The 27475-nt window shown below is 45.8% G+C and overlaps 1 protein-coding gene across 1 annotated transcript in view; it reads right to left on the bottom strand.

Moving 5' to 3' along the window:
* Positions 1-2905: 2905 nt before the first annotated feature.
* Positions 2906-27475, bottom strand: part of ARL5A (ARF like GTPase 5A) — a 54020-nt gene continuing 29450 nt past the window's right edge. The window contains exons 4-6 of the mRNA XM_082261008.1: positions 24335-24418; positions 18635-18786; positions 2906-3766 (exon numbers count right to left, since the gene is read on the bottom strand). Coding sequence (XP_082117134.1) covers positions 3718-3766; positions 18635-18786; positions 24335-24418 — 285 coding nt within the window. The 3' untranslated portion in view covers positions 2906-3717. The remainder of the gene's footprint in view (positions 3767-18634; positions 18787-24334; positions 24419-27475) is intronic.

Genomic DNA, 27475 nt, shown 5'->3' with positions numbered 1-27475 from the left:
CAGCTGCTAGGGACTGTGTGGTTATAAAGACGAAACGCAGGTGTCTATACCACTCTTTATAACAAACAGACCTAAAGTCCCAATGCTTACTCCTCTCCAATGGTCCCTCGCTGGTGCCTTCTCCCGGGTGTCGATCTTGATCTGCCATGTTAATTGGCCAGCATGGGATGACATAACTCCTGCACATGTACAGGACTTGGTCATCCTGGCACAGTGACCACGCCAGCTATGGCAACTGAGCTGTGTATTGGCAACTCCGTGTACATGCCATGGAAGACTGCGAGCAGGCAGGTAAGTTTATTTTATTGCATGTCTCTTCTGTAATAAATAGCCTGTCTGCTCATTGGTTTTGTAATGGTGTTTTTAGTTCCATGTTAAGCCACTACCCAATCAGAGCAACATAAATTAGAGGTGGGGGCATAATAAAAAAAATAAAAAAAAGTTTAAAGCAGATCTTCACACAAAATGTTGTTTAACCACATGACCTCCAGAAGATTTACCCCTCAATGACCAGACCTTTTTTTGCAATGCGGCACTGTTAATTTAACTGACAATTGCACGGGTCATGCAACGCTGTACCTTAATAAAATTGATATAATTTTTTCCCCACAAATAGAGCTTTCTTTTGGTGGTATTTGATCACAACTGCATTTTTTTTTGCACTATAAACAAAAAAAGACTGACAGCCCCTAAGCACCCCCCTTTGTTGAGGTCATACAGCTTGGTATGGTTTGGGAGGGGGCGATCGCTCACCCTTCCCTGACCTGCCAGGTTGCATGCTCGGAGAAGGGTTTATGGATTATGTTTGTCAGGATTTTTTCTTTGCTGGTAATCTTTTATTTTATTTATTTTTTTTTTTTTTACATTCAGCTGTCAGCAGGGTTGGTTTAATGAAAAAAAAAAAAAAAGACAAAAATGAAAAATAGTAAATTATATTTTGAGGGCACAGTCTCTAAAACAAAAACTTAAATAAAAACGACAGACGCTGGGGACTTTCCACCTCTCATTTTTATTGTCACAAAGTCAGCCTTCTCTTTGTAAATTGTTGGGATAAGAGTAGAAAAGTCAAAAAACCAACACAGAGGTAAAGCAACATGCAATTCAGCATCTGCCAAGGAATGTCAAAAAGAGAAGAAAAGCCCCAAAATGGAACAAAAAGTGCCAAAAATATGTTACATATTAGAACATTCAAGGGGAGCCATCCGTTCTGAAATACCTTCTTCATCAGTTTGATCAGTATTATGAGATATACTTTATTAGCCAAAAGGGCTGGTCTCCTTCTGCCTTACTTTGTAGAAACAACTTGACTATCCGCTGAAAGTCTGGTCTAACCGGTTCATTTCAATACCTTCTGCAGGTCTCTCTTTGCCAGAATGGAGAATAATCTGGTATCTGCGTGATAAGACCATGGCCAAACAGCTTAATATGATGCGGTCAGCTACCCACTCAGAGCAGAATGACAGTGCCTCCTAATAGCCCCCCAGCAAGGTGTCCTCACCCATCTATGCTTTGTGTTTCCAGATACAGGAGAGCAGGTGACCTGCTACATGTGACATGCTGGGACCTAAGTGGCCAATACTCAGGACTGAACAGTCTAAATGGGTTGCTGCTGCAAAATGTTGGCAAGGAAGCGTGGGTGGAAGATTACAGCTTGCTGAGGTGGTAGAAGCTGTAAGGAGGAATGGTTCTTCTACCCTGATTGGGCAGGTTACAGCACCTCTTCAAAGTAAACCTGTCATTTGACAAAAAAAGGAGCTATTATTGCAGAATCGCTAACAATGTTAAGCGCTAACTTGACATGCTGACACTCCAGCCACAATACTTTCTCACCGTCCTGGAACAAGTTGGCACACAGCTCTGAATTTGCTTTCTCTTTGCTTTTTTTAGGTCAGCTACTTAAACTACTGAAAGTGAAGACAGTAAGGTAACTGGCATTTTCAAATGGATGTCCATAATTGGGACCCCTGTGTTTCTATTATGTGCTTAAAATGTACTAGAGGCCTAAATTCAAGGTTAAATCCTGTCAACTGCTACTACTTGTCCAATGAGAGTTCTCTTGCTGGCCAGTGATGCACTCCCATTGTACATGGGAGGGTTGGCAGATCTTGAGGCTTAGCCATGAAGTCCGGCATCTAGGAAGGTTAAACTAGTTTCAAAGGGGAACACAAAGAAGGCTTATCTGGCTAATAAAGACAATAAAAATCACCCTTGTGCCGTCCGTTCCAGCCAGATCTTTTAGGCCTTATTTACATGTGTGGCTGTTTTACCAATCCCCTGAAAAGCAATACATGGTGGATGATTTTTACAGAGGCAGTTGGTGCAGGGGAGTTATGTCACCTCCTGGATGGCTGTTGTAACCACTGAAAGCCTGCAGAACCCACCCACACTAAACGTAGAGGCATAGCGGTTGTAGCATGGTCCTATGCACTTGAATGGGTTTTGTTTGCCAGGGCTTCTGCCTGAAAAATTCAACAGGCTGTATCACTTTCACCACACTGCAACTGTGGCAAAGTGTACTAACCAGTAACTTGGGGTTCAGCAGTTGGTAAAACCACGGCTCAATCGTCTGTTTTTACTGCCTTTGAGCCACCCATGTATACAAAGCCCTATTAAAAACTTCAGCCTAAAAAACTAAAATCTCTAAATCTACTAGCAGTCACGATCTTAGACTAACCCATTTAGCCCTGTAAAGCAAAAATTGCTATACATACCTTTTCTGAAGTAACTACATCACTTCCCAGGCATTTCCCAGACATTGGCCGTCTCCTGCACACAGCATCTGCCACTAGAGATAGGACCGGAACAGCTTCAGAAAAAGGTATGTATAGCAATTTTTGCTTTATAGGGTTACATGGGTTATTCTTAGATTGTGGCTGCAAGTAGATTTAGAGATTTTCCCTTAGGCTGACCTTCTACTTTAAATTGGTTTGCAGATTACCTTTAAGATGGGCAGCCTTGATACAGACACCAGAGGCAAGACTATCAGCCAAGAGTCAGGCTAGACCTTTCTATGATGAGGTAGCACTAAAATCAACCATTTTTGCACAAAGTATAATAGAAAGTTTCACAACCTGTGTTCAGCTGACTGATTAAGACGACATTTCAAAAGTGACAGGTCCCCTAAAGTTAGAACTGTGCAATTTTAACTGTTGTCAAGGCAACTCTCCATACATTGGTACAACAAAGGAGCATGCGTACACACAGGAAATACAAAGATATGTACAGGATTCTAGTTATAGAATGTAAAATATGCATCTCTCTAATTGCTGGGAACTACAAGTCCTAGTATGTTGGACAAGGCACGCTGAGACTTACAGTTCTCCAGCAGAGAGCTGCACATTGCCCAGGTTCAGTCTGGATCCTCTCAGTAGATTTGTTTTTAAAAATACTGCTCAGCCATTATCGGTGTTCTTAGTTCATCTGATCAGTGTGTCCATCTCATGCCACGTTCATTTGTAAAACCGTCATTGTAAAAAGTTTTAAAAAGTTCCTGTCTCCTTTGACGTTTCGTAGAGGAGGGCTCAAAATAATGGCCTGGCCAATCACAGCTTTCAGAAGTAGTCACAGATTTATTATTGTTTTTGCCTTCAGAGAGATTGTTCTCCGACACCGGTGGAACACTAGGTTTATAAATACTTGTTGAAGGTTTGCAGCAGTCCAGGGATTCATAAATACAGTGTTGTTAGCAGTCTAGTGTCTCTGCAGGTCTGTTTTGGGTCATCTAGATTTCAGTCTTGACATCATCCACTCGAGTCCTTGACAAAGGCTAGACCGGGAATTAAAAAAAATGTATTATCTTCCATACATTTTTAGCATTAATATTTCAGGTACTTATATAGCGCTGTCAATTTATGCAGCACTTTACACTAATGTATATGTATACACACATATATACACACACAAAATTATATAATATATATTTATTAGATTCACATCAGTCCCTGCCTTCAAGGAGCTTACAATCTAAGGTCCCTAACTCACATTCATAGATACACATACTAGGACCAACTTAAACTAATTTAGACAGGAGCCGATTGCCCTACCAGCATGTCTTCGGAGTGTGAGAGGAAACCCACGCAAGCACAGGGAGGAACATGCAAACTCCAGGCAAGTAGTACCGTGGTTTTAATTCGAACCAACGATCCCCTACTGCTGCCAGGCGGAAGTGCTAACCACTGAGCCACTGTACTCAATTATTGACCATGTGCTAAGTGCTCTATTCTATAGCAGCCAATCAAAGTGCAACTTAGGGTGGTCAGCTCAGTGAAGTCAAAAATGGTATTTTTTTTTTATGCATATTCTCTGTTTATTTCAAGCCCATTCCTATAGGCATGCAAGAAAACCTAGAGCGTGAACGAGGCCTAACTGTATATACTTACAAAGTCTTTTCTTGTTTAGGGTTTTTATTAGGTCCAAACATCACAGGACATGGCTCACAACTAATTAACATGAAACCTACAATGTGACCATCAAAGCATAAAAACATATTTACAGGAGGGCCACATCAAATGTAATGCAAAAAAAAAAAATTCCCAACAGGTTATCCAGCGAACTGAGGTACAATAACATCCCTAAGAGGAGAGATAATTTCTGATGTAGCACCCTACAAGGTAGGTGCTAGGTAAATTGTAGTAGGCCTTGGCTGCTTATCAGCAGGGCCATGATTTTCAGCTAGGTTGTCATGGTTCCCAGGTGTGGCTGTGGAGACTGGGGAGTCTCCCCACTGTACCCAATGAGGGCTCTCATTGGGCAGTGGAGGAAACCCAGCCAATGGCCCACCCAGGCTTGTATCTATCCCAGAAAGGCAGATTCTGCCGCACAGCATTCTGGGAGTGGGTATTAGTTTGAGGGGAGCACATGACACAGCGTCTTTGGCGGGAACCAGAGTCCCAGGAGGGAGAGTACGGCTGTTTCTCCTCCTGTCAAGAGGAATTGGGTGTCCCAGGTGGCTTGCCTGAGGGGGACAGAGGGCTGAGCTGCAGAGAGGATCCGGTGTGCTGAGGACCAGCGGAGCTGAGAGGGGTCAAGTTTCAGGAAAGCATTCCCAGTCGTGAGTACTGCAAACTGGCCCTCGGGGTGTGACTAGTGAGAGGGGACCACTCCGGAGAAGGTCAGAGGGATCCAGGAGCTAGTTAGCCAGTGCAGGAAGAGTAAAAGGGGGTGCCAGTGTTGACCCTGAAGAGTAAAGGGGGTGCCAGTGGTTGGGCCCTGAAGTATTCAGTGTACAGTGGAAGTGTACAGCGTTGAGAGTTGCAGCAGCAGTGTTACTAAAGGCTACCTCAGTCAGGAAGGACTGGAGGGAGCAGTGTCAAGGACATTTGAGCTAACCAGAGTGTCAGAAGTCAGTCTTCAGTACAGTACCGCAAGTCAGTGATCTCAAGCGCCAGCAAGCATTGGTCGGCATTCAGCCGGCGTCAAGCCATCGCTGAAAAGGTAGTTTGTATCTAGTTGAGCCAGAGGAGTATCCCACTGATTCCCTTCTCCCATGCCCATATAAAATAAACAAAAAACAAACCAAAGATGCCAGACTGTTCTTTGACTCAAATCTCACATTTGGGCAATCAGCTTTAATGTGCTGTAGGTGTTACCGGTGACCATGGCAGACCCACATCAGGCCCAATGCCTGAAAATCTTGCTACACTTAGACTCCTTTCACACGGTCCGCCTCCGCAGGCGGATCCGTGTTGCTCAGCGGGGATCGATCCGCGATCCCCGCTGAGCCGGGCGGATGACAGCTCCGTCTCCGCTCACAGAGCGGAGAGGGAGGTGTCTCAGCACCCGCTGCCCTCTATGGGGGATCGGAGGAGAGCGGACCGCTTGTCCGCTCTCATCAGATCCGCTCCGCTCCGATTACTGAACGGATGGAAAAATAGGGTTTCCATCCGTCCAGATTTCAGCACAGGATCGGATGCGGATGGCAGCGGGTGTCAGCGGAGGTGACCTCCGCTGACACCCGCTGCCCCATAGAGCTGCATGGAGGATCCGATCAGATCCGCCTAAAAAACTGACAGGCGGATCTGATCGGACCGCCCGTGTGAAAGAGCCCTAAGAGTACATATTGTAAGCCCAAAGCAACTAAATAAGTAACAGCCGCCATGTGGCAACTGCTGTCTGAGGTTGATTAAATAAGCTCGTTGTGATATTGAAGTTGGCTTACTAAAACTGAAGTGTGCAAAATATGGTGCAGTTGTGCATGGTAGCCAATCAGCTTCTAACTTCAGCTTGTTCAATAACGCTTTGACGAGAATAAAAAAAAAAAAAAAAAAAAAACAACAGGAAGCTGATTGCTAAGCAGAGCTGCACCAGATTTTGCACCCTCCAGTTGAAGTAAATCAACCACCATGTCCCACATAAACATAAAGGATAGATGTGTGAAAATAAGGAGAAAGATGTGTGGAGAAAGGAAAAGTGGGAAAAGGACAGGAAAAAGGGGAGGCAAGAAAAAAGGGGAGGTCAAGGGGGCACAAGGGAGAAAGCAAGGGGCTCCAGAGAACCAGCTGGTGTCCAGCTCTACAGGCAGACTGAAACGCAGTCACTAAAGGCCACATAAATATGTCAAGGAAGTAGTAGGGAGCCATCAAAATGGGTAGGAAGAAAGTTCTGAACTCATGGATATCATAATTTTGCATAATATTCAACCCTGTCTTGGGAGGACCCCATCTAGTTTGTCATGGATCATAGCCTTAGTTAAGTGTACAGGCCAAAATGGCTCATAGCTGATATTTTGCATTTCTGACCAGAGTAAATCTATGTGCAGTGCAGCTGATAAGCTCTCTTTTAGCTCATTCACAAGCCCTGCAGCTTTGAAACCGACAAATGGTATGGGAGGTATGGGCAGAAGGCTGCAGGACTTGTTTGCAGAAACATGACATTGTACCCCTGCTCACGTACGCAATGCTTATCCAGGCTCCGGCAAGAAAAAAAAAATTTAATAAATGCATGTTTTTTTTTGTGCAAAAATAATGGAATTTTTGACTTACCGTAAAATCCATTTCTCTGATGCTCATTGACGGACACAGCTTCTGATTCTTCTTAACCATTGGGTTATACTGCCCTCTACAGGAGTAGGACACTAGGCAGGAAAAAGCTTGACTACGCCTATGGGGCAGTCCCCCACCCTCAGCTATAGGCACTCAGTTTTGTTACACAGAGAAATTGATTAAGTAAGTAAAAGCTAAACATAGCCAACCAGGTAATATGAAGCTCAATCAAGAACAACTGGAGCTCACCTGAAAAAAACAAAAAAAAAAAAAAAACCAAAAAAACACAAAAACAATACACCCTCAAAGAGGACCAGGTCCTCTAAACAGCAGCCTGCAATATCTTGCGGCCAAAAGAAGCATTCACAGATGCCAAAACATCCACTTAATAAAAATTTTGTTAAAGTGTGCACAGATGACCAGCCGGCCACCTTGCATACCTGCATCACTGATGCGTGATGAAAGAAGGACAGAAGGCCCAGGAGGCACTAATGGCGCTTTTCCACTGCATGGAACCGAACGGTACGGCTCACTTTTTTGCTTTTCCACTGCTGGTAGCACATGGTACAGCGTAGGAACGGTTCGACACGGTACGGCGGCGCTTTTCCACTGCATGGAACCGAACGGTACGGCTCTAAAAAAACAGTACCTACTCGATTGTGGTTCCAATCGTACCGTACCGGTACTAATGGCACTTTTCCACTGCAAGTACCGGCTCGGCTCTACTCGGCCCTGCTTGGCCCGGTTTGCTTTTCCACTGCTGGTACCGCATGGTACGGTGTTGGAACGGTTCGTACGGTACGGTAGGGTATGGTTTGCTTTTCCACTGTTTATAGTACTGATAAGTAGTGGGCAGGATTACTCTGTAGTTGCACCACCTCTACTGCCGTGACATCATCTTAATCTTAGCATAAACAATGACAGTGATGATTATTGACCAATCACTGCCTTGTAGTGAGGACCAATCAGGCTGCATGGGAGGGGTTGTGGAATTTAGTACCGGTACGGTACGCTTGGAACCACAATCGAGTAGGTACTGTTTTTCAGAGCCGTACCGTTCGGTTCCATGCAGTGGAAAAGCGCCGCCTTACCGTACTGAACCGTTCCTACACCGTACCATGTGGTACCAGCAGTGGAAAAGCAAAAAAGCGAGCCGTACCGTTCAGTTCCATGCAGTGGAAAAGCGCCATAAATTCCACAACCCCTCCCATGCAGCCTGATTGGTCCTCACTACAAGGCAGTGATTGGTCAATAATCATCACTGTCATTGTTTATAGCCGAGCCGGTACTTGCAGTGGAAAAGTGCCATTAGTGCCGAGTACAGTAGGCCTTAACAGGGACAGGAGGAACCTGACCCTTAATTGAATAGGCCTGAACCACTGTCTGTCTGATCCATCTGGAAATGGTCGCAGCAGAAGCGGCCAATCCTTTCTGAGGAGAAAAAACAGCCGCCACTCTTAAGTGCAATAGAAAAGCTTTAATACAACATGGCAATAAACACCAGTATACTCACAAACGAGTATGTATAGAAGGCATCATGTAATAAACTCAATGGTCCGTCCGTGGGAACAGCTAGTCAGAGTAGCTCCGGCACTCTCAGACGCTCTTTGGTAACAGCCGATGGATGTCGGCGCTTCCTGGTGGCTGGGACGCAGGGGAACTCTCTGACGTCACTTCCCAGTCGTGACGCGATGACGCAGGTGGCGACGCGTTTACGGAGCATGCGTCCCTTCTTCAGGCCTGAGCTGCCAGAGCTACTCTGACTAGCTGTTCCCACTGACGGACCATTGAGTTTATCACATGATGCCTTCCATACATACTCGTTTGGGAGTATACTGGTGTTCATTGCCATGTTGTATTAAAGCTTTCCTACTGCACTTAGAGTGGCGTCTGTTTTTTCTCTACAGTTTCCTTCAAGTTCCCATCTTACTTGCATCAGAGCAGCCTTCAGTGCTTGGGACTATTGCATACATATGGACTTGTGTATGGACATTCTCATATGTGTCTTACATGTGTATTGGACATTTATATTCTTATTTTAATGGTGGAAACCGTTGACCTTTTTCTGTTTTTCTTGCGCCAGTATATATACATGTTGTTTGTTTCAATCCTTTCTGAGGTCCATCCATGAGTATAAATCGTGAATCTGACTTCCTAAAAGACTCTGTAGCTGTCAGGTATACCCTGATTGCCCGAACCACAGCCAGGCAATGCAAGGCAATTTCTTTAGGATGTGTAGGCCTGGAAGATAAAGGAAGGCAACACAATTTCTTAATTCAAATGGAAATTAGAAACGACTTTGAAAGGAACGACGGACAGGGACGAAGAACGACCTCATCTCTGTGAACCACCAGGTAAGGTGAACGACAAGACAATGCCGACAGCTCCGACACCCCGTGCGCAGAAGTACCAGCCACCAAAAAGGCCACCTTCTGGGACATCGTAAGCAGGGGAGCCTCCCGAATATTTTCGAAAGGAGGTTCCTGGAGAACTGACCGCACCAAATTGAGGTCCCACAGCAGCAATGGAGACCGCACTGGAGGAGCCAAGTGTCGAACTCCCTGGAACAAGTACGCACCAAAGAATGTGCAGCTAATGGACATTGAAAGAAAAACGCCAAGGCCAAAACCTGGCCATTGATGGTACTCAAGGCCAGGTGCTGCTCATCTCCCCGTTGGAGGAAAGCCAAGATCTGAGCCACCAAAAAGGAGCGAGGGTTAATCCCAAGAGACTCACACCACGCAATGTACGTCTTCCAAGTACGATGGTAGATCTTCCTAGAGGTGAATTTTCTAGCCTCTAACAGCGTAGGAATCACTGATTCAGACAAACCTCTATCTTTCAGCACCTGGCTTTTAACAGCCAAGCCGTTAAAGCCAGCGACTGCAAAGCAGGATCAAAGATTGGGACAAAGGATCTTCCCTGAGAGGACGTCTCCAAGGAGCAAGGCCAGGGAGGCCAGTCTGGAGCCACTAGAATGACTGGAATCCCTTCTTCCTCAATCCTGTCGAGTCTTGCCGAATCTTGGCAGAAGTTAGAGAGGGGGGAAAGGCGTAAATCGGACGATACTGACTCCAAGGAGCCACAAATGCATATGTGGCATTGGCCAGATGACCCCGAGACCGTGTCACAACCTCTGTACCTTCCCGTTGAGACGAGAGACCAAAAAGGGTCCACCTTGGGAGTACCCCACCGGAGACACAACTGATGAAACCCCTCCGAATAAAGTGACCATTCCCCTTGGTCCAAGGCCTGTCCACTGAGGTTGCCAATTTTCCACCCCTGTAATGTGTACAGCAGAGAGGGCTGGAAAGAAAAATCCGTCTGCCCACCTTAGAAGGCCAGCTACTTTCCGAGCCGACAGGACACTTCTTGTGCCCCCTTGGTGATTGACATAGGCCACGGCCATGGCATTGTCCGATTGAAGTCGGACCGAACAGCCCCAAAGACAAATTTCCAATAATCCAGAGTCTGATTGCTCCTAGTTCCAGTACATTGATCCGCAGAGTTTTTGATCTTCCATAGTCCAGACCCCCTGAGCACAATCTGTGCCAAGGACGCCTCCCCACCCAGACTGCCTAGCATCCATGGTGACAACAGTCCAGTACAGGGGGAAAAAGGATTTTCCCTGTCGAAGTGCCGGCGAACAAAGCCATCAAATCAGGGACCCTCTCGTACCCTGGCTCATTAGGATCAGATTGTCTAGACTGTGGATTCTTGTCCTATTTCACCAGAATCTCTTTTTGCAGAGATCCTGTGTGGAACTGAGCAAACGGAACCGCCCCGATGGTAGGCACCATGCGGCTCAGCACCCACATGCAAGCCCAGAGGGATGACCATCTTCTGGACAACAGAAGCTGAATGAATTGCCTCCTGCAATTTCTGCAGTTTTTCCAGAGGAAGAAATAAACAATCTGGCTTAGTCCAGAGTCAGACCCAGATAGTTCAGTTTTGTGGACAGAACCAGAGCAGACTTCTGAAGGTTCAGAATCCAACTGAACCACCTCAGAGTTTGCAGAGTAATCTCCGAATCGTCCATCAGAACAAGCAGTCCAGGTACCCCAGTACCACGATCCCCCACTGCCACAACAATGCTAACAACGGGGCCAACACTTTTTTGAAGAACTGAGGAGCAGGGGTGAGACCAAAGGGTAACACCACAAACTGATAATGCTACTCGCCCAAGGCAAAGCAGGGGGAGCGCTGGTGACCGGCACATATTGTAACGTGAAGGTAGGCGTCCTTGATGTCGATAGAAGCAAAGAAAGTCCCTATGATGTAGGGACGCCACTACCGTGCGAATGGACTCCATTCCGAACTTCTGTACCCGTAAAAAATGGATTTTTGTAAAATCCTTTTCTCTTAGCTCATTGACAGACGTAGTCCTCGGTGATACACCACCTTCGGGTTATGTTGCCTCCACAGGAGCAGGACTAGACAGGAAATTAAAAAGCTCTGGCCACACCCTAGGGGCAGTCCCAGAGAGTATATCCTCTCTCTCTCTGCCTCAGCAAATCAGTTATGTGAAAAAGCAGTCTTTAGAGATTTTAACCCAACTCAAAAAACAGAGGGGCGGGGACTACGTCTGTCAATGAGCTAAGAGAAAAGGATTTTACGGTAAGATTTTACAAAAATCCATTTTTCTCTAGCGCTCATTGACAGACGTAGTCCTCGGTGATACACCACCTTCGGGACGTCCCAGAGCAGTATCACAACTGAGGGGTGGGAAAATGAAATCAAATCCCAATCTAGAAGGCCCAACCGGTGCCAACTAAGAAAATTTATTTTTTTATTTTTTTCAAACAGAAAAAAACCCTCGAGGTAGACCACCGTTCTCCTCAAATTGCGGCCTGCAAAACCTTGCGGCCAAATGAGGCATCCGCCGATGCCGTCACATCAATCTTATAGAATTTTGTAAAGGTATGTACCGACGACCAGGTGGCCGCCTTACATACCTGGACCACTGACGCCTGATGGCGAAAGGCCCAGGAAGTACTGAGCGCTCGAGTGGAGTGCGCCCTAACAGGGAACGGAGGACTCTGACCCTTAATAGAATAAGCCTGTACCACCGTTTGTCTAATCCATTTGGCAATGGTCGCGGCAGATGCAGGCAAACCCTTTCTGGGGCCATCCGTGATCACAAAAAGTGAATCCGTCTTACGGAAAGATTCCGTCGCTTTCAGGTATACCCTGATTGCCCGAACCACATCTAAGGAATGCAACGCATGTTCCCGATGATGCTTGGGCTGAGGACACAAGGAAGGTAGTACAATATCTTCATTCAGATGAAAATCTGAAACCACCTTAGGAAGAAAAGATGGCTTAGGATGAAGTACTACCTTATCCCTATGAATCACTAAGTATGGGGACTGGCATGATAATGCAGCCAGTTCTGACACCCTGCGAGCAGAAGTAATAGCCACCAAGAAGGCCACCTTCTGGGATAAAGTAAGCAAGGGAATCTCCCTGATGTTTTCAAAGGGAGGTTTCTGTAGAACCGACAAGACCAAATTAAGATCCCAGGGCGGTAAGGGCGCGCGGACTGGAGGAGCCAGGTGCCGCACCCCCTGGATGAAATTCCGCACCAAGGATTTGGTAGCTAAAGGTTTCTGAAAGAAGATTGCTAATGCTGAAACTTGACCCTTGATGGTGCTCAAGGCTAGCTTCTGCTCAACCCCTTGTTGCAAAAAGGCCAATATTCGAGTCACCGAATAGGTACGTGGAGGAAATCCTAAAGATTCGCACCACGCAATATAAGTCTTCCATGTGTGATAATAGACTTTGCTGGAAGTCGCTTTCCTTGCTTTAATAAGGGTAGGAATGACTGAAGTAGACAAACCTCTGTCCTTCAGTACTTGGGTCTCAATGGCCAGGCCATTAAACCCAGCAACTGTAAAGCATGATGGTAAATTGGTCCTTGAGACCACAGACACTCCCTGAGACGAAGTTCCCAGGGAACGTCTACGACTAACATGTCCAAGTCGGCCAGGCCGGCTTGAGGAGGCCAGCCTAGAATTTCTAGGACCACTGGCGCTGATAGAATCTGAACCAGGCGTCCCTAGAGGTATCTGGCCCCGACCATCCGAGAAAGTCTGGTCGTTTTCTGTTCCCACACATTTATCAGATACCTGATTGTTATCAGGAAAGGTGATCTTTTCTGGTTGAACCTCAGGGACCGAAGTCACCCGACTAGAGGCTACTTGGCCTATCTGGTCAACCAGATCCGATTCCTGTGAGGTATCGGGACTAATCTTAGGAAAAGGTAAAGGAAAAGATCTATTCAGGGAACGGTAACTACCTCTTCCTGTAGTACTTAAATGTTGGAAGGGAAGAATCGCACCGGTAGTAGTGGTTGATGCTCGATCTAATGTCCTGAATACCGGTGAAAACGTCCCCCCACCCTGAAACCGGGTGGGGGCGCACCTTCAGGCTGTGTACTCCTTTGCTTCGGGTTTGGCTGGGTTGGTCCTTTGCTTGTCCGACCAGCCCTTCTTGAACCCTCCTGGAGGAGTCTTGCCTTTCCCGCTAGTACCAGCCGGGCGCCCTTTATGGGCGGTAAAGAAAGGTCCTCGCTTGTTGCGAGGTCCCTTAGCTTTAGCAGCCTGTGGCAAAAAAGTGCTCTTGCCCCCAGTGGCATCCTTAATGATTTCATCTAGGTTGGCCCCAAATAGACGATTCCCCTGAAAGGGGAGATTTGTCAAGGTCTTTTTGGAACCTAGGTCAGCTGACCAGCATTTTAACCACAGCACACGTCTGAGGATCACCGCTGACTTAGATGCATGCCCTAATAAGGGAGTAGTGTCCAAGGCTGCGTCACAGATAAACTGTAGCCCTTGTATAATCTGTTCCATCAAATCAGATGTCTCCTGGGGAATATCTTTTCCCCTAAGATCTTGGCGTACCATTTTCGCCCATTCCGTAAGTGTCTGGGAAACTAGACCAATAACAATTACTGGTCTAAATGCTGACCCTATCAGGGAGAAGATGGTGCGGGACTCTGCTTCCATCTTTCGATCCACCGGATCCTTAAAGGACGAAGTGTCCTCCACTGGAATAACCGTGGCTTTATTCAGCCTGGAAATAGGTGGATCCACCACTGGTGGTACCGTCCATTTCTTAATGATGGATTCCTCAAACGGATAGCGTCTAGCAATACGCTTGGAAATAGTAAAGGTACGTTTAGAATGCTCCCATTCTCCTTTAATCTGATTACCGAAACATTTAGGTACAGGAAAAACCTTCACCGTTTTGATGGGCTTATTAGTACCAAAAGGAATCTCTGTTTCAGTTGCCTCTGCCGGTAAAGCCTCAAGTTTTAAGGTTTCCTGGACTGCCACAACTAGTGCGTCCACCAATGCTTCTTCCTGAATTATAGCAGGAGAAGAAGCGTCCTCCTCACTGTCTGAGGGGGCTTTACCTGGGATAACAGCCCTTGCAGAGGAACCTGCAACTGCAGTGACCATCTCTGAATCAGAGTCAGAGGTGTCAGATAGTATAGGGGTAGGCGGGGGTCGCTTCCTTGACCCCCGTCCCTGACAGGCCGCCTCCACCCGAGCCACCATAGACTCCAAAATTGCTGTAAATGACTCTATACTCTGTGCACCGGCGGGTCCCGTGGCCCCCTCGAGGGAAACAGGTGGGGGAATATGTGTGGCAGGGTCCATGATAAATTCCAGTCACTTCCTGGATAATATAATTCAAAAATAAAAAACTTTTTTTTTTTTTCTCAGACCCCCAGCGCCACAAAAGCCCCTTAGTGTTACCTGCTAGGGATCCCTATCGATCGAGAGAGAGAGAGAGAGATAGACCCCCAGGCTCACCACTTGATGCTCATAGTTTAACTGCAACAGGTTACAGCGCTGTCTTGACAAACAGGAAGTCTTTTGGCTGGCTGCCCAGGAAGAAAGGAGGCGGCTCCGCCCCTCTGCACGCCTTCCGGCGCCTCCCCCAAGCTCCACGAGGTGTTTGGATCACCTCAAACATGGCCGCCCCCATGCTGGAGACACGAGGCTACGCCAAAATGGCGGCTCGTGCGATCCAGCAAAAAAAATGGCGGCGGCCTGTACTGAATAGCGGTGTGCTGCAGGGCACACAACACTCTCTCTGCATGGGGATATAGCGTGGTTGGCGGTACCGGCCCTGGCGGACCGCATGGCCATTCGGGAGGCCTGCAAATAGCTGGAGATCTGATTAGGAAGGCAGTCTACATGTCCGTGGCTTCTGACTGGTAGGTAGCTTATTCTTAACACCGTAAGATTCCCAGAATGCCACAGATTACATCTTTTTAACATGTATACAATTAGATTGTTAGCTCCCAAACCAAGTCTCCTGTCTTTTTGCACATAAAATCACACTCAAAGTAGGAGGATCTGTGTCATGTTATAGGATAGAGGGGGACTCTATCTTACCATACAGAGAGGGGCCCGCGTTCACCACAAGACCCGTCAGGGGAAAAGGGGGAACATACTACTCACCATACCGGAACCAGGCGGGCACCAACTCCTGACAGTACCCCTCTCCACCGGGGCGGGAGGGCTGTCGACCGATACGGACGCCGTGACTCATGGTCTTTGGCGTTTCAGCGAGACGTTTAACTCGCGTGGACAGTCCTTTAATGGGACTTTGTCGCGGCCGACCCAGCGCGGAGCTATGGCCTGCACGCGCTCGTAGGCTGAACTGGGGTGACCACCGGATCTCAACATCCAGCCCGTCGCCCAGTTCAGCTTTCTTGCTTGAAGATCTCACAGGAACACTGGAGAAAAAAAGCTGTCTAAAAAATCCTTTAAGAAAAAATTCTTGCCAGGACCTAAGATCCCAGCAAGGTATCTAGGTCCTTACTCCTAACTAGACAGAAAATAACTGATTTGCTGAGGCAGAGAGAGAGAGGATATACCCTCTGGGACTGCCCCTAGGGTGTGGCCAGAGCTTTTTAATTTCCTGTCTAGTCCTGCTCCTGTGGAGGCAACATAACCCGAAGGTGGTGTATCACCGAGGACTACGTCTGTCAATGAGCGCTAGAGAAAAGCAGTTTAGCGCCTAGAGGTCCAGAATTGGAGACACATTGCCTTCCTTTCTGGGAACTGTAAACAGGTTTGTGTAAAACCCCTGGAAACGTTCCGAAGTCAGGACCGTGAAAATCACCCCTCGACTTAGGATGGCTTGCACTGCCACAAAGAGACCCCGTAAGTGGTCTTGGGACAGGCGCAAGTTGGAAGGAGAAAACGTTCCCAGAGGGTAAGAAAGAAACTCGATCTTGTAGCCTGAACGTATGACCTTGTGGACCTACTTGTCCTGTACCAAGGAGGTCCACGAATCCTGAAACCAGCGAAGACGTCCCCAACCCCAGATACAGGTGAGGGCACCCCTACATGCAGAGGAAGCCTTGTTCGCAGGTCTGGAAGAGCCTGCTTGTGGCTTGCCAGACCAGGTCCTCTTGAAATCTCTGGAGAAGGCTATGAAGGACTTTGATCCCTTGTCCTGGGACCCTGGGGGACAAAAAAGCCTCTTACGAGCCGAGAAGAAAAGGCCCACGTCTACGACGGGAATCCTTGCCCTTGGTAGCCTGCAGGAGAACAACTCTTCCCCCCTGTGAGACCCATAATGATGTCATCCAGGGAAGCTCCAAACAGGTGATCCCCTACAAAGGGGAGATCAGATAAGGCCTTAGCAGCTTGGTCCGCAGACCAGCGTTTTAGCCAAATAATACACAGAAGGACCACTCCTGAGGTAACTCTTCAAACGGGTACCTACAGCAAGGCAAGTAAGAAAGGACAAATGAGCGTTTTTGGACGCCTTGAACCTTTATAGACAAAGACCATCAGAACAGGACAGAGAAAGGAACCGTGCTGCATGCGACGGCTTGAGGGCGTCAAAGGAAAGTTCACCTCCGCAGCAGCTTCAGCTGCATCCTCCCCCTCTAAGATTCCCTCACAAATGTAATCAGTGTGTGAACCTGCGCCTCTCATGCGCAGCCAACGGAGGGGAGGAAGCATCCTTACCAGACAGAAGAGGGAGCGTGGCTACAACCCAGCAGGGTGGGCCACGTCCACAGGAAGAGGGCTAGACCCAGAATCTGATGACACAGATGAGGGCGGGGGGGGGGGGGGGCGCTATATACTAGACTCATCTTCAAGCGCCAGCTCATCTGGAAGGCATAACTACTAGGGCAGGGCCGCCAACTGAGGTCCCACAAAGGGGACACCAACTAGGGGCCCACAAATGAAAGTGTCGCCCTCCGAGCCCCTCCATGGAGGCCTGCAAAAGAGGCCACAACAAGAAAAAATTAGCCCAGTGCTGTGGGCACACAGGCAGGATACCCTCCTAATGGTCCTGCAGCGCTAGAAAGGGCAGGTGCCCTACAGGATAATGGTGGGAGCTGCCAACAAAAAATTAAACCACCTCCACAGCGCCGCCCCTCCCAAAGGAGGCACTCCGACTGGGCCGCATGGCCTAGTAGGCCACAACCTAAATTTTTGTGGGCACCCAGGTGCATGTGCCCAGATCCAGGGGAAAGGAGGGGAAAGGAGAGGAGGGGAAAGGAGAGGAGGGGAGGGGAAAGGAGAGGAGGGGAGGGGAAAGGAGAGGAGGGGAAAGGAGAGGAGGGGAGGGGAAAGGAGAGGAGGGGAAAGGAGAGGAGGGGAGGGGAAAGGAGGGGAGGGGAGGGGAAAGGAGGGGAGGGGAAAGGAGGGGAGGGGAGGGGAAGGGAAAGGAGGGGAGGGGAAAGGAGGGGAGGGGAAAGGAGGGGAGGGGAAGGGAAAGGAGGGGAGGGGAAAGGAGGGGAGGGGAAAGGAGGGGAGGGGAAAGGAGGGGAGGGGAAAGGAGGGGAGGGGGTCTGAAGACCCACAGTGACCACCAAATTTCAGAGGGGCTGAGGGGGAAGGAGGGGGAACCACGGGGTGTGACCATCCCAGGGAGGGGCCCATGTCCACCCCAAAACCCTCCAGGGGCAGAGGGGGGACAGCTACTTACCAAACCGGGAACAGGGTGGGCACCACTCCGGACAGACCACCTCTCTATCGGAAGGGGGGGGGGGGCTGTCGGCCAGGAGGAACACTGCGGCTCAGGCCGAGGCCAGGTCGTATACGCCCTCACGAGACTTAACTGGCAGGCCAGCCCCCTTCCAGTGGGGCTATGTTGCGGCCAACCTAGTGTGGAGCCGAGGCCTGCGCACACTTGCTGGCCAGACTAGGGGGGCCCTCTGGATCTAGATTATCCAGTCCGTCGGCCAGTCCAGCAGTTGATAGTAGATCTCATAGGAACAAACAAAAATAGGAAAATAAAGTTCAATTTAAAAAGGAAAAAAAAAAAATTGCCAGGACCAGAGATCCCAGCAGTGCTTATAGCTGAGAGAGGGAGTATACCCCCCGGGACTACCCCATAGGAGGAGTATTCAAGCTTTTTCCTGCCTAGTATCCTACTCCTGTAGGGGGCAATATAACCCAATGGTTAAGAAGAATCAGAAGCTGTGTCTGTCAATGAATGAAAGTAAAATATGCATTTACTATTTTTCTAGAAAGGTGAACTTAATCCTTTAAGTAATACAGAAACCAAAAACTTTAGTTGCAAACAAATTGCATGAACTATCTGTGGTGAACAGTGCAATATGTTACCTTTTGTTTTTTTTCTTTAGGTTTTCTCTTATTAAAAAGACTCACCCTTCCCCAGTGAGAGCACAGCATGCTTGTATATGCCACTGATGATCTTTCACTGACGTCAACTTCAAGTACTGTGAAATCTCTGCTACGCTCATACATTCCTTCACATCTTGCTTGTTTGCAAAGACCAGCAGCCCCGCCTTCTTCAGGTCCTGCAATGGCAAAACAAATATATGTAAAGGTTTTGGTTTAATATTGCTAATAAAAAAAAAAGATTTACCATTCATAAAAACACCAGGAATTCACTAATAATAATGGTAGGCGATAACTGTGCACAAGGCACAACACAAATAAAGTCAGTAGCTAAGCCCTCGCCCCCATCTCAAACCACTTCCCTGGTTGTTGACAGATGTGTACTCTCAAATAAAATCAGAGACAGGTGATGGTTTCAGGAAGGACATCGCTGTTTTTGATTTGCAGTCTGCATATGACTGCATCACTTCACCTTCGCAATGCTGGCTGGGAAGCAAAATGGATGCACCCACAGACTGCTGCAGAGTTTTTTCACAGAATATGCTCTGGTAAGTTTATAAGCTGAACAGGTCAAATTTTTCAGGAAAACAAGAGAAAAAAGGAAAGGGCTGCTTAAAGGATAAGTTCAACTTTGGGAACGTTACATGTTCCACCCGCAGCCCGATCCCCCCGTGACAGCAGAACAGGGAGAAGTTCCCTGTACTAGCTGTCACTTTCTGAAATCAGGGCAAACGTGCGGGGTTTCGCCCACATGGCAGCGTCATTAATTCACACAGCTCTGTTTGTGAACTACAATTCCCGACATCCTTTGTGACTGTCGGCTTGTATTTCTCAGTGAACTGCTAATCGCTGGTGTAATGCTTTACAGGCTCAAAAAAAAAAAAAAAAAAAAAAAGTGCATTTTTTTTTTTTTTTAGAAAAGTGAACTTATCCTGTAATGGTTTAGAGCAGTGGTTCTCAACTCCTGTGCTCAGGACCCACTAACAGGCCAGATTTTAAAGTATTACCTTGGGGAGAGGCAGACTAAAATACTGCAATTACTCAGCAGCAAATTATATCACCTGTGATGCATTTCAGTTATCTTGCAAACCTGGCCTGTTAGTGGGTTGGGAACCACTGGTTTAGAGGTTCTGTGACCATGGAAGGCATAGTAGATACACAGGACTAAGTGGTCCAAGTACTTGCCGTGAATGATTACTGTGTATGAACTTCGAGTGTTAAAGCGGAGTTCCAGCCTCACACACTCACCTGTCCAACGGTCCAGCGATGCGGCCGCCCGAAGCCTCGCTCTTCTCCCTCTCTGCTCTGCGGCGCCGGTATCACTGGTGTGGGCACCCGGCTGTGACAGTTTGCGGCTTCACAGCCGGGTCCGCATTGCGCATGCGCGAGATGCGCTATGCGTCGTGATTGGCCGGCAATCTTCTTGGACCGCTGACAGGGGGGGAGGGGGGAGAGGAGAACTTCCGCTCAGGGCGCCGCGGCGCTCCGAACGGAAGTGGGAGCGGGTATCTGTCAAAACTAGGTACCCGCTCCCCCCCCAAAAAAATGACATGCCAAATGTGGCATGTCGGGGGTTAGAACCACCTAAAGCGGGTGGAACTCCGCTTTAACGCCATAAAAGCACCAGGCCAGTGACCAAGCCAAAGAAGCAAGCTGTACCCACATAGAATTGCACCTTTATTACAGGTACTTCCATGGCACTGATATACAAAGTGTTGCACGAACATACAATTCCCAAGTGAAATTGAATACAAAATATAAAAAACGTAAATAAATGTTTAAATAAAAAACAAACAGTCCAAGGAACGGTTTTAAAATGGAGGACTTTGAGATACCATCTAGTGTCCTTAACCCCAGATTCCTGGAGAAGGGATACGATGCCTCCTTTTTATGCTTGGTTCTGTTCTTCTGTTCTTTATGTTGCTATGTGCTCTATTGGAAGTGAGGCCTGGTGGTTTATCATGGCTTCGGAGCAGGATAATTTAAGAGCGAGGCTTGGTAGCCCCTACATGGCCGTGGAACATGGAAGTTGGAAGGGAGGCTTGGTTGTAGTTATTGGGTACTAAATATAAGTTAATAAATTAATGGTTTTAAGGTTTTACACTATAGTGTGTTTTTTTTATTTATATGCATTATGTGGCTGGGAGTTTGAGATTCGGATTGTGTAGTACACCTGAGGCGGTACCTTCATTTGTCCCATGACTTCTGCCAGAGTGGGGATCTAAAGTGGAAATCCCCAAAGCGTGCCTGTTACCAGGGACTCCTAGCATTTGGTAAGAGTGCATCTTGTTTGGGTGTCAGTGGTTGGACTCTGTGGTGGAGGGAGTGTGATGTGACTCGTCTCATTTCTGACTGCAAGAACTCCTCACCATCACCTCTTTGGGACTGTTCTTTATTTAAACATTTATTCACGTTTAAAACACTTATTATATTTGTATTCAATTTCACTTGGAAATTTTATGTTAGCGCAACACTTTGTATATTAATTAATTTTGTGACAAATATATCACTGATGTGTTTGCAGCGTTATACTTTGAGTTGGCACAAGCGCAGTATACGGTTTTGTGCAGTCTTTATAACAATTTTAGCAGATTGCCGTCTCCAAATTTCTGGTCCGTCCACTGCGCTCAGACCAAGTATAGCTTTAGCAATATTCCATGTTTCCTGGGCTCTGCTGTCCCACCAGCCGCCCAGAACCCCATGGCGGATGTCGGTAGGTATTTGTTCACTGATCTCCCCTAGAGTGGGAGGTTGGTATTATTAAATAGACCGAGCCTGTCACAGCAAAATCCTCTTTGTAATAAAAACAAAGTTTTTTTTTTTTTCCTCCATTTAAAAGTTACACCCAAGTACTTTATTCCCCTATCCACCCCCCCCCCAAAAAAAAAACAACGTTTGAGCCCCCCACCAAACCCAAATTGCACCCACATGCATTTAAAATGTAAGCACAATTTGCGCTTCATAACCCATGGAACATAAGCAGTGCCACCGTTTTATTCTCCAGCAGCTTTACTTTCAGAAAAAATATAATGCTTGAGGGTTTTAACCAATCTTCAGGCCTAAAATATTTTAAACACAAATGCAAAAAACATTAAAACAGCTCTGGATGCAAAAGGTTTAAGGCAAAGTATCACACCAGAAGACCAGACATGGTCTTTTAAAAAGGCAGAAGACTGAAGCAAAAAGCTGAAGACTTCGTGGGTCTGCTCCAAACCCAAATCAGCCGCTCAGATCCCCTTTTATTAATCAGAGTAGTGAAACCGGTTTAGTTAGGTCTTTTGCTTGCTAGTTTGAATAGGTGCCAAGGACCTTTCCTATTGTTTCGTATACAGCCCTGCCCATGTGTACCTTTCCCTTTTTCGCTAGTTTTAATCAGAATCTGAGTGGCAGCTATTGTCGCATTCTCCAGTAAGTGACACGATCCTAGATAATGCAATCGTATACAGTAGTGTAAAACAATCATAGGCTTGGACAAGTCATCTGATCTCCTGTTTAATAGACTATGAAATCACAAATAAAGCAGCATTATGAACCATGGAAACAGTTTGTATATTACGTACTCTGCTGTCAGACCTACATATACAGTGCTCAGCATAAATGAATGCACCCCTTTTGACAAGATTTGAATCAATATCTCAATGAAAACAAGAACAATTTCCAAAATGTTGACAAAACTGACTTTTAAAGAACATTTGTTTAGCTCCATTACATGAAAGTAGGGTTAATAATATAACTTGGATTACAAAATCTTCAGTTTTACTCAAACTAGTTGATGCAAAAAAAAAAATTCACCCCACAGCAAAAACTACTCCATCTAGTATTTTGTATGACCTCCATGATTTATAAGGACAGCACCAAGTCTTCTAGGCATGGAATGAACAAGATGGTGACATATTGCAACATTCTCTTTTTTCCATTCTTTAAGAACGGCCTCTTTTAGAGCCTGGATGGAGAGTGATGCTCAACTTGTCCTTTCTGAATTCCCCATAGGTGTTCAATTGAGTTCAGATCAGGAGACATATGGTACTTGGTCACTGAATCACTTTCACCCTGTTATTCCTTAGAAATGCAAAAGTGGCCTTAGATATGAGTTTTTTATCATTGTCATGTTAGAAAAGTGCACGACGACCAAGGGCAGGGTGATGGTAGCATCTTCTGTTTCAACATAGAACAGTACATCTGTGAATTCATGATACCATCAATGAAATGCAGCTCCCTGACACCAGCAGCACCCATGCAGACCCTCAGAAGGACACTGCCACCACTATGTTTCACTGCAGGCACTATGCATTTTTCTTTGTACTCCTCCCCTTTGCGACACCATACCGTTTTTATGCCACCAGTTTCAAAAACATTTATCTTGGTCTTATCACTCCAAAGCAGTCCCTGTAGTCTTTTTCCAGCATGGGATCTGGCAAATTCTAGGTGGGCTTTTTTGTGCATTGGCTTTAGGAGAGGCTTCCTTTGTGGACAGCACCCATGCATGCCATTCCTCTGCAATGTATGCCGTATTGGGTCATGGGAAACAATCACCCCTGTTTGGCTTTCTACTTCTTAAGCTAACTGCAGTGAACTTGCATGGCGATTTTCTTTAACCATTCTCATCAGAAGATACTCCTGTCGGGGTGTTTACTTCCATGAACGGCCTGGACATCTCTGTAGGATGTTTGCAGTTCCATCTTTGTTAAAATTTGTGTATCACTTTTGCTACAGTATTCTGACTAATATGCAAAGCTTTGCTGATCTTCTTGTAGCAAGAATTATTATTTTCTCTCTGAGGCAAGAAATTATTTTCTCTCTCAGGCCTTGTGACATTTCTCTTCCATGTGGTGTCATTGCTGAAGGCTCGTACACACGCACCGATTGTTGGCCGACCGATCGGCCGTCTTTTGTCCAGTGTTGTTGTGTTGGTTGAAATGTGCTCTAGACTGCACACGAATTTTGTCGGCCAACAACAACCAACTGCAGAAGTGATGCCATGTTCTGGTTTACTTTTCGTGTGTTTTTTCTTCTCTGAGCATGCCCAGTCTTGCTCATCTGATTTTTGTCTGCCAAAATCTGTACTGACTGAGGAACAATCGGCCGTTATGCTGTTGGCCAACAAAAATTTTATTGCATGCACACCAGATTTTGTTCGGCCGAAAAGTCGCAGTTGGTTGTTGGAAGCATCATACTAACAAGCCGATAATCGGCCGATTGGGCGGCGGACAAAAATTCACGGCCAACAATCGGTGCCTGTGTACGAGGCTTAACAGCATGAAATGGGAAGGGGTTTTCTTTAAGTAACATCCTTTTTATAATCAACTTTCTGCTGGACACCTGGCTGTTTAATGACTAATTAGACTCACCTGTAGTTGAATTCTTGAGAATTAGGATTTTGTGGTCTAAAATTTAGCTTTGCGCCTAAGACTTTAATTGGGGTGTATTCATTTTTACAACATGGTTTCAAATGAATTTGTTAGGAAAAATATTTTTTTGTGTGTGCAAATGAACAAATCTTGGTTGCAATCAATGGCCCGCATTTGTGGGAGTATTTTGTAGTATAGTGTCCCACGGAAAATGTGGATTCTGAAAGGAAAGGAAAGGTTTTCTGACAAATCTGTTGGGGGTGTACTTATTTATGCTGAGCACTGTATAACAGGTTTTCAAACCGTTCTCTTAGGTGGATTCAAGGAACCATGGGGGGCAAACCGCACACTACATACATGCACATGGTATATTACTCACCTCATGGGATAACATTTTATAAAGTTCCTCTCTGGTCACTGAAATGCGCTCTCTATCGGTGCTGTCCACAACAACGATTACAAACTACAAATGGAGAGAGACTTCATGAAAAATCAATGAAACCAAAGAAATAAATACAAAAAACATGCTGGTAGTTTATTCTTCTTCCTCTCAAATCTTTCACCAATCAGCATAAGAGTGTGGTAAGGATATTAAAGTGTGAGCTCCTTCGGGTGACGGATTATACAGGGAACTAGATGCTTCACCTCTCACCCTTGGAACCATGTCACACTAGCAACAACTTACCAGCAACAGTATGGTATGCCAAGCACAATATACCCTCACTTTTCATCTATGCATTGACCGCTCAGTGTCTGGATGGATGAGCCGTCTTAACCCCTGATAATTAACGGTGCAAATGATCACTCGCCAGTGGCAGCTCATTCATCCAGCCAGGGAGAAAACAATGCATTAAAGGGGAGTAGTTACCAGGATCATTCCTATGATATGATCCTTACATTGTAAAAATAATGTAATAAAGAGGACCTGTGCTAGATCATGATGCATGCAAATTCTCGCTAGCTGAAAGTTTTACCAAAGCTAGAACACCCTAATAATGGAAGTATAGCAGGGCCTCACTTGTTTTCCTAGTGTTCGAGATCAAAGAGAACAACAAATGAAAAACCCCAAGGAGTCCAAAGTCTTTATTGTTCAGCTGGTCACAACAAGCAGGGCAAAATACATCAATGCCTTATGGGGGCCACACTATCCTCCATTAGGGCTAAAGGAAAAGTTTAAAATAACATACATAAAAACGGAAATATATCGAAAATGCTACTACAAATACACATGCTTAAAATAATAAATAAATAATAACGGCATGTCCACTGAAGAGAAAAAAAAAAAAAAAAAAGTATATAAAATATAAGAAACCGGTCAATGGAGCCGTACTATATAAAAATAAAAGGCTTCCACATTTCACACAATAAAACAGATTAAACTGCATGTATACACAGGTGATGGTCCCACCAAAAGGTGCTGCTGGCTTTCTTAACCACTTGAAGACAGAACTGTTTCACCCCCTTCCAGACCATTCTTCCATTTTCAGTGCAGTCCCACATTAAATAGGGATGGGCTGTGTGTTTGAGTCGAACGCAAGTTCGACCCGAACATCAGCTGTTTGTGTATTCGCTGAACACACGAACAAATGGGGCCCTCGGCAGGAAGTTTGTCTGCCGATGAGTGCCCCATAATGCACTGCGCTCTTACAGTGCACTGATTGCTGATGATTGGCCAAAGCATGTACCTGACCTGTATGCTTTGGCCAATCACAGCACAATGCACTGTGAGAGCCATGATTGGCCAAAGGCAGAGTGCCTTTGGCCAATCATGGCTCAGGGGTTAAGTCCACACCACATGCTATATAACTATATAAGGCTGCTGCTTACATGGTAGCCATGTTATAGTGTGTGATAATGGAGATTAGGCAGGTAGTTAGTAAATAGTGTGTTCAGTCAGTGTAGTGTACAGGCATACCCCACTCTTAAAATGTATAGATATGTTGTAGTCCTGGGTCCCCTCTCGGTGCTCCCCAAGTTTGGTGTCGCTGTCACTTATGGTTCGGAAGCAGTGCCATGTCAAGCTGACCAAGAATTCCCATAGATGCCAATGCGCACTGAAAGCTGAAATTTGGTCTGGGCAGGAAGGGGGTGAAAGTGCCCTGTACTTAAGTGGTTAAGGGGAACCCTTTGACAGGATTTAACAACAAAAAAAAACAGCGTTGGGTCCCCCCCCAAATCCATACCCCTCCCTGAACCATACCAGGCCGCTTGCCCTCAACATGGGGTGGGTGCTTTGGGGTGCAGGACACTTTTTATTTTTTTAATAAAGGACTTGTCAAAAACTGTATTCTGTGGTTCTTACTTTTTTTGGTGAATGGGCACCCGATTCACATGGGGGGGGGGGGTCAGGATCTGGGGGCCCCCTTGTTAAAGAAGGCTTCCAGATTCCGATAAGCCCCCCACCCACAGACCCCCCCACAACCACAGCCCAGGGTTGTCGGGAAGAGGCCCTTGGAGATAAGGTGCTTTGGGATGGGACGACAAATCCATGCCACTTTTTTCATTTTTTTCATCTGTATTGCCAGGCGCCGACAATACATTACAGCCGTGAGCAAGTTTAAATGAAATTTTTTCCTTTAGAAATGTCAGTATTGCTGCAGCAGGCTCCATACATCGTACAGATGTGCCAATTTACAGACACATAAGTTTGACCCCCTATGCATATAAGCCTTCAAAATGAGGACTTTTGATTTTTCATGTTCGTGTCCCATAGATTAATAGAATTTGCATGTTCGCTAGAACTTTTTCCCTGTTCGAGATGTTTTGACGCGAACCGAGTAGAGGGGGTGTTAGTCCCATCCCTAACATTGAATGACAGACAATTACTCAGTCATGCAACAAAGATTTTTGAGACACATAGGGGTTGATTTACTAATACTGGAATGTGCAAAATCTACAGCAGCTCTGCATAGAAACAATCAGCTCCCAAGTTATTTTTTTGTTTTTTTTGGGGCAAATCTTCATTGGACAAGCAAATTAGCTACCATGAACAGCTGAACCAGATTTTGTACACTCCAATTTTATTAAAATTAGTCCCATAGAGCTTTTCGTTTGGTGGTATTAAAAATCACCACTTTTTTTTTTTTTTTTATAAAAAGGTCTTCCTTTTCCCTCAAAATACCTTGGACTGTCTTGATTTCCAAAAAGGGGTAATTTGGGGGATATTTGTACTATCCTGGCATTTTAGAGCCTCATGAAATGAGATAGACAGCCAATAAACAGGTGCATCTCAAAAAAATTAGAATACATCATAAAAAAAAAGTGAATTTCAGTAATTCAATTCAAAAGATGAAATTCATAAATTTTATATATATATATATATATATATATATATATATATATATATATATATATATCTATATATATATATATATATACATACATATATATACATACATATATATACATACATATATATACATACATATATATACATACATATATATACATACATATATATATATATATATATATATATATATATATATATATATATATATATATATATATATATATATAT

The sequence above is a fragment of the Pelophylax lessonae genome (assembly GCF_965119305.1).
Source record: "Pelophylax lessonae genome assembly, chromosome: 6".
Lineage (NCBI taxonomy): Eukaryota > Metazoa > Chordata > Amphibia > Anura > Ranidae > Pelophylax > Pelophylax lessonae.
Note: the sequence above shows the minus strand (reverse complement) of the source record. Positions and strands in the feature narration are given on the sequence as shown.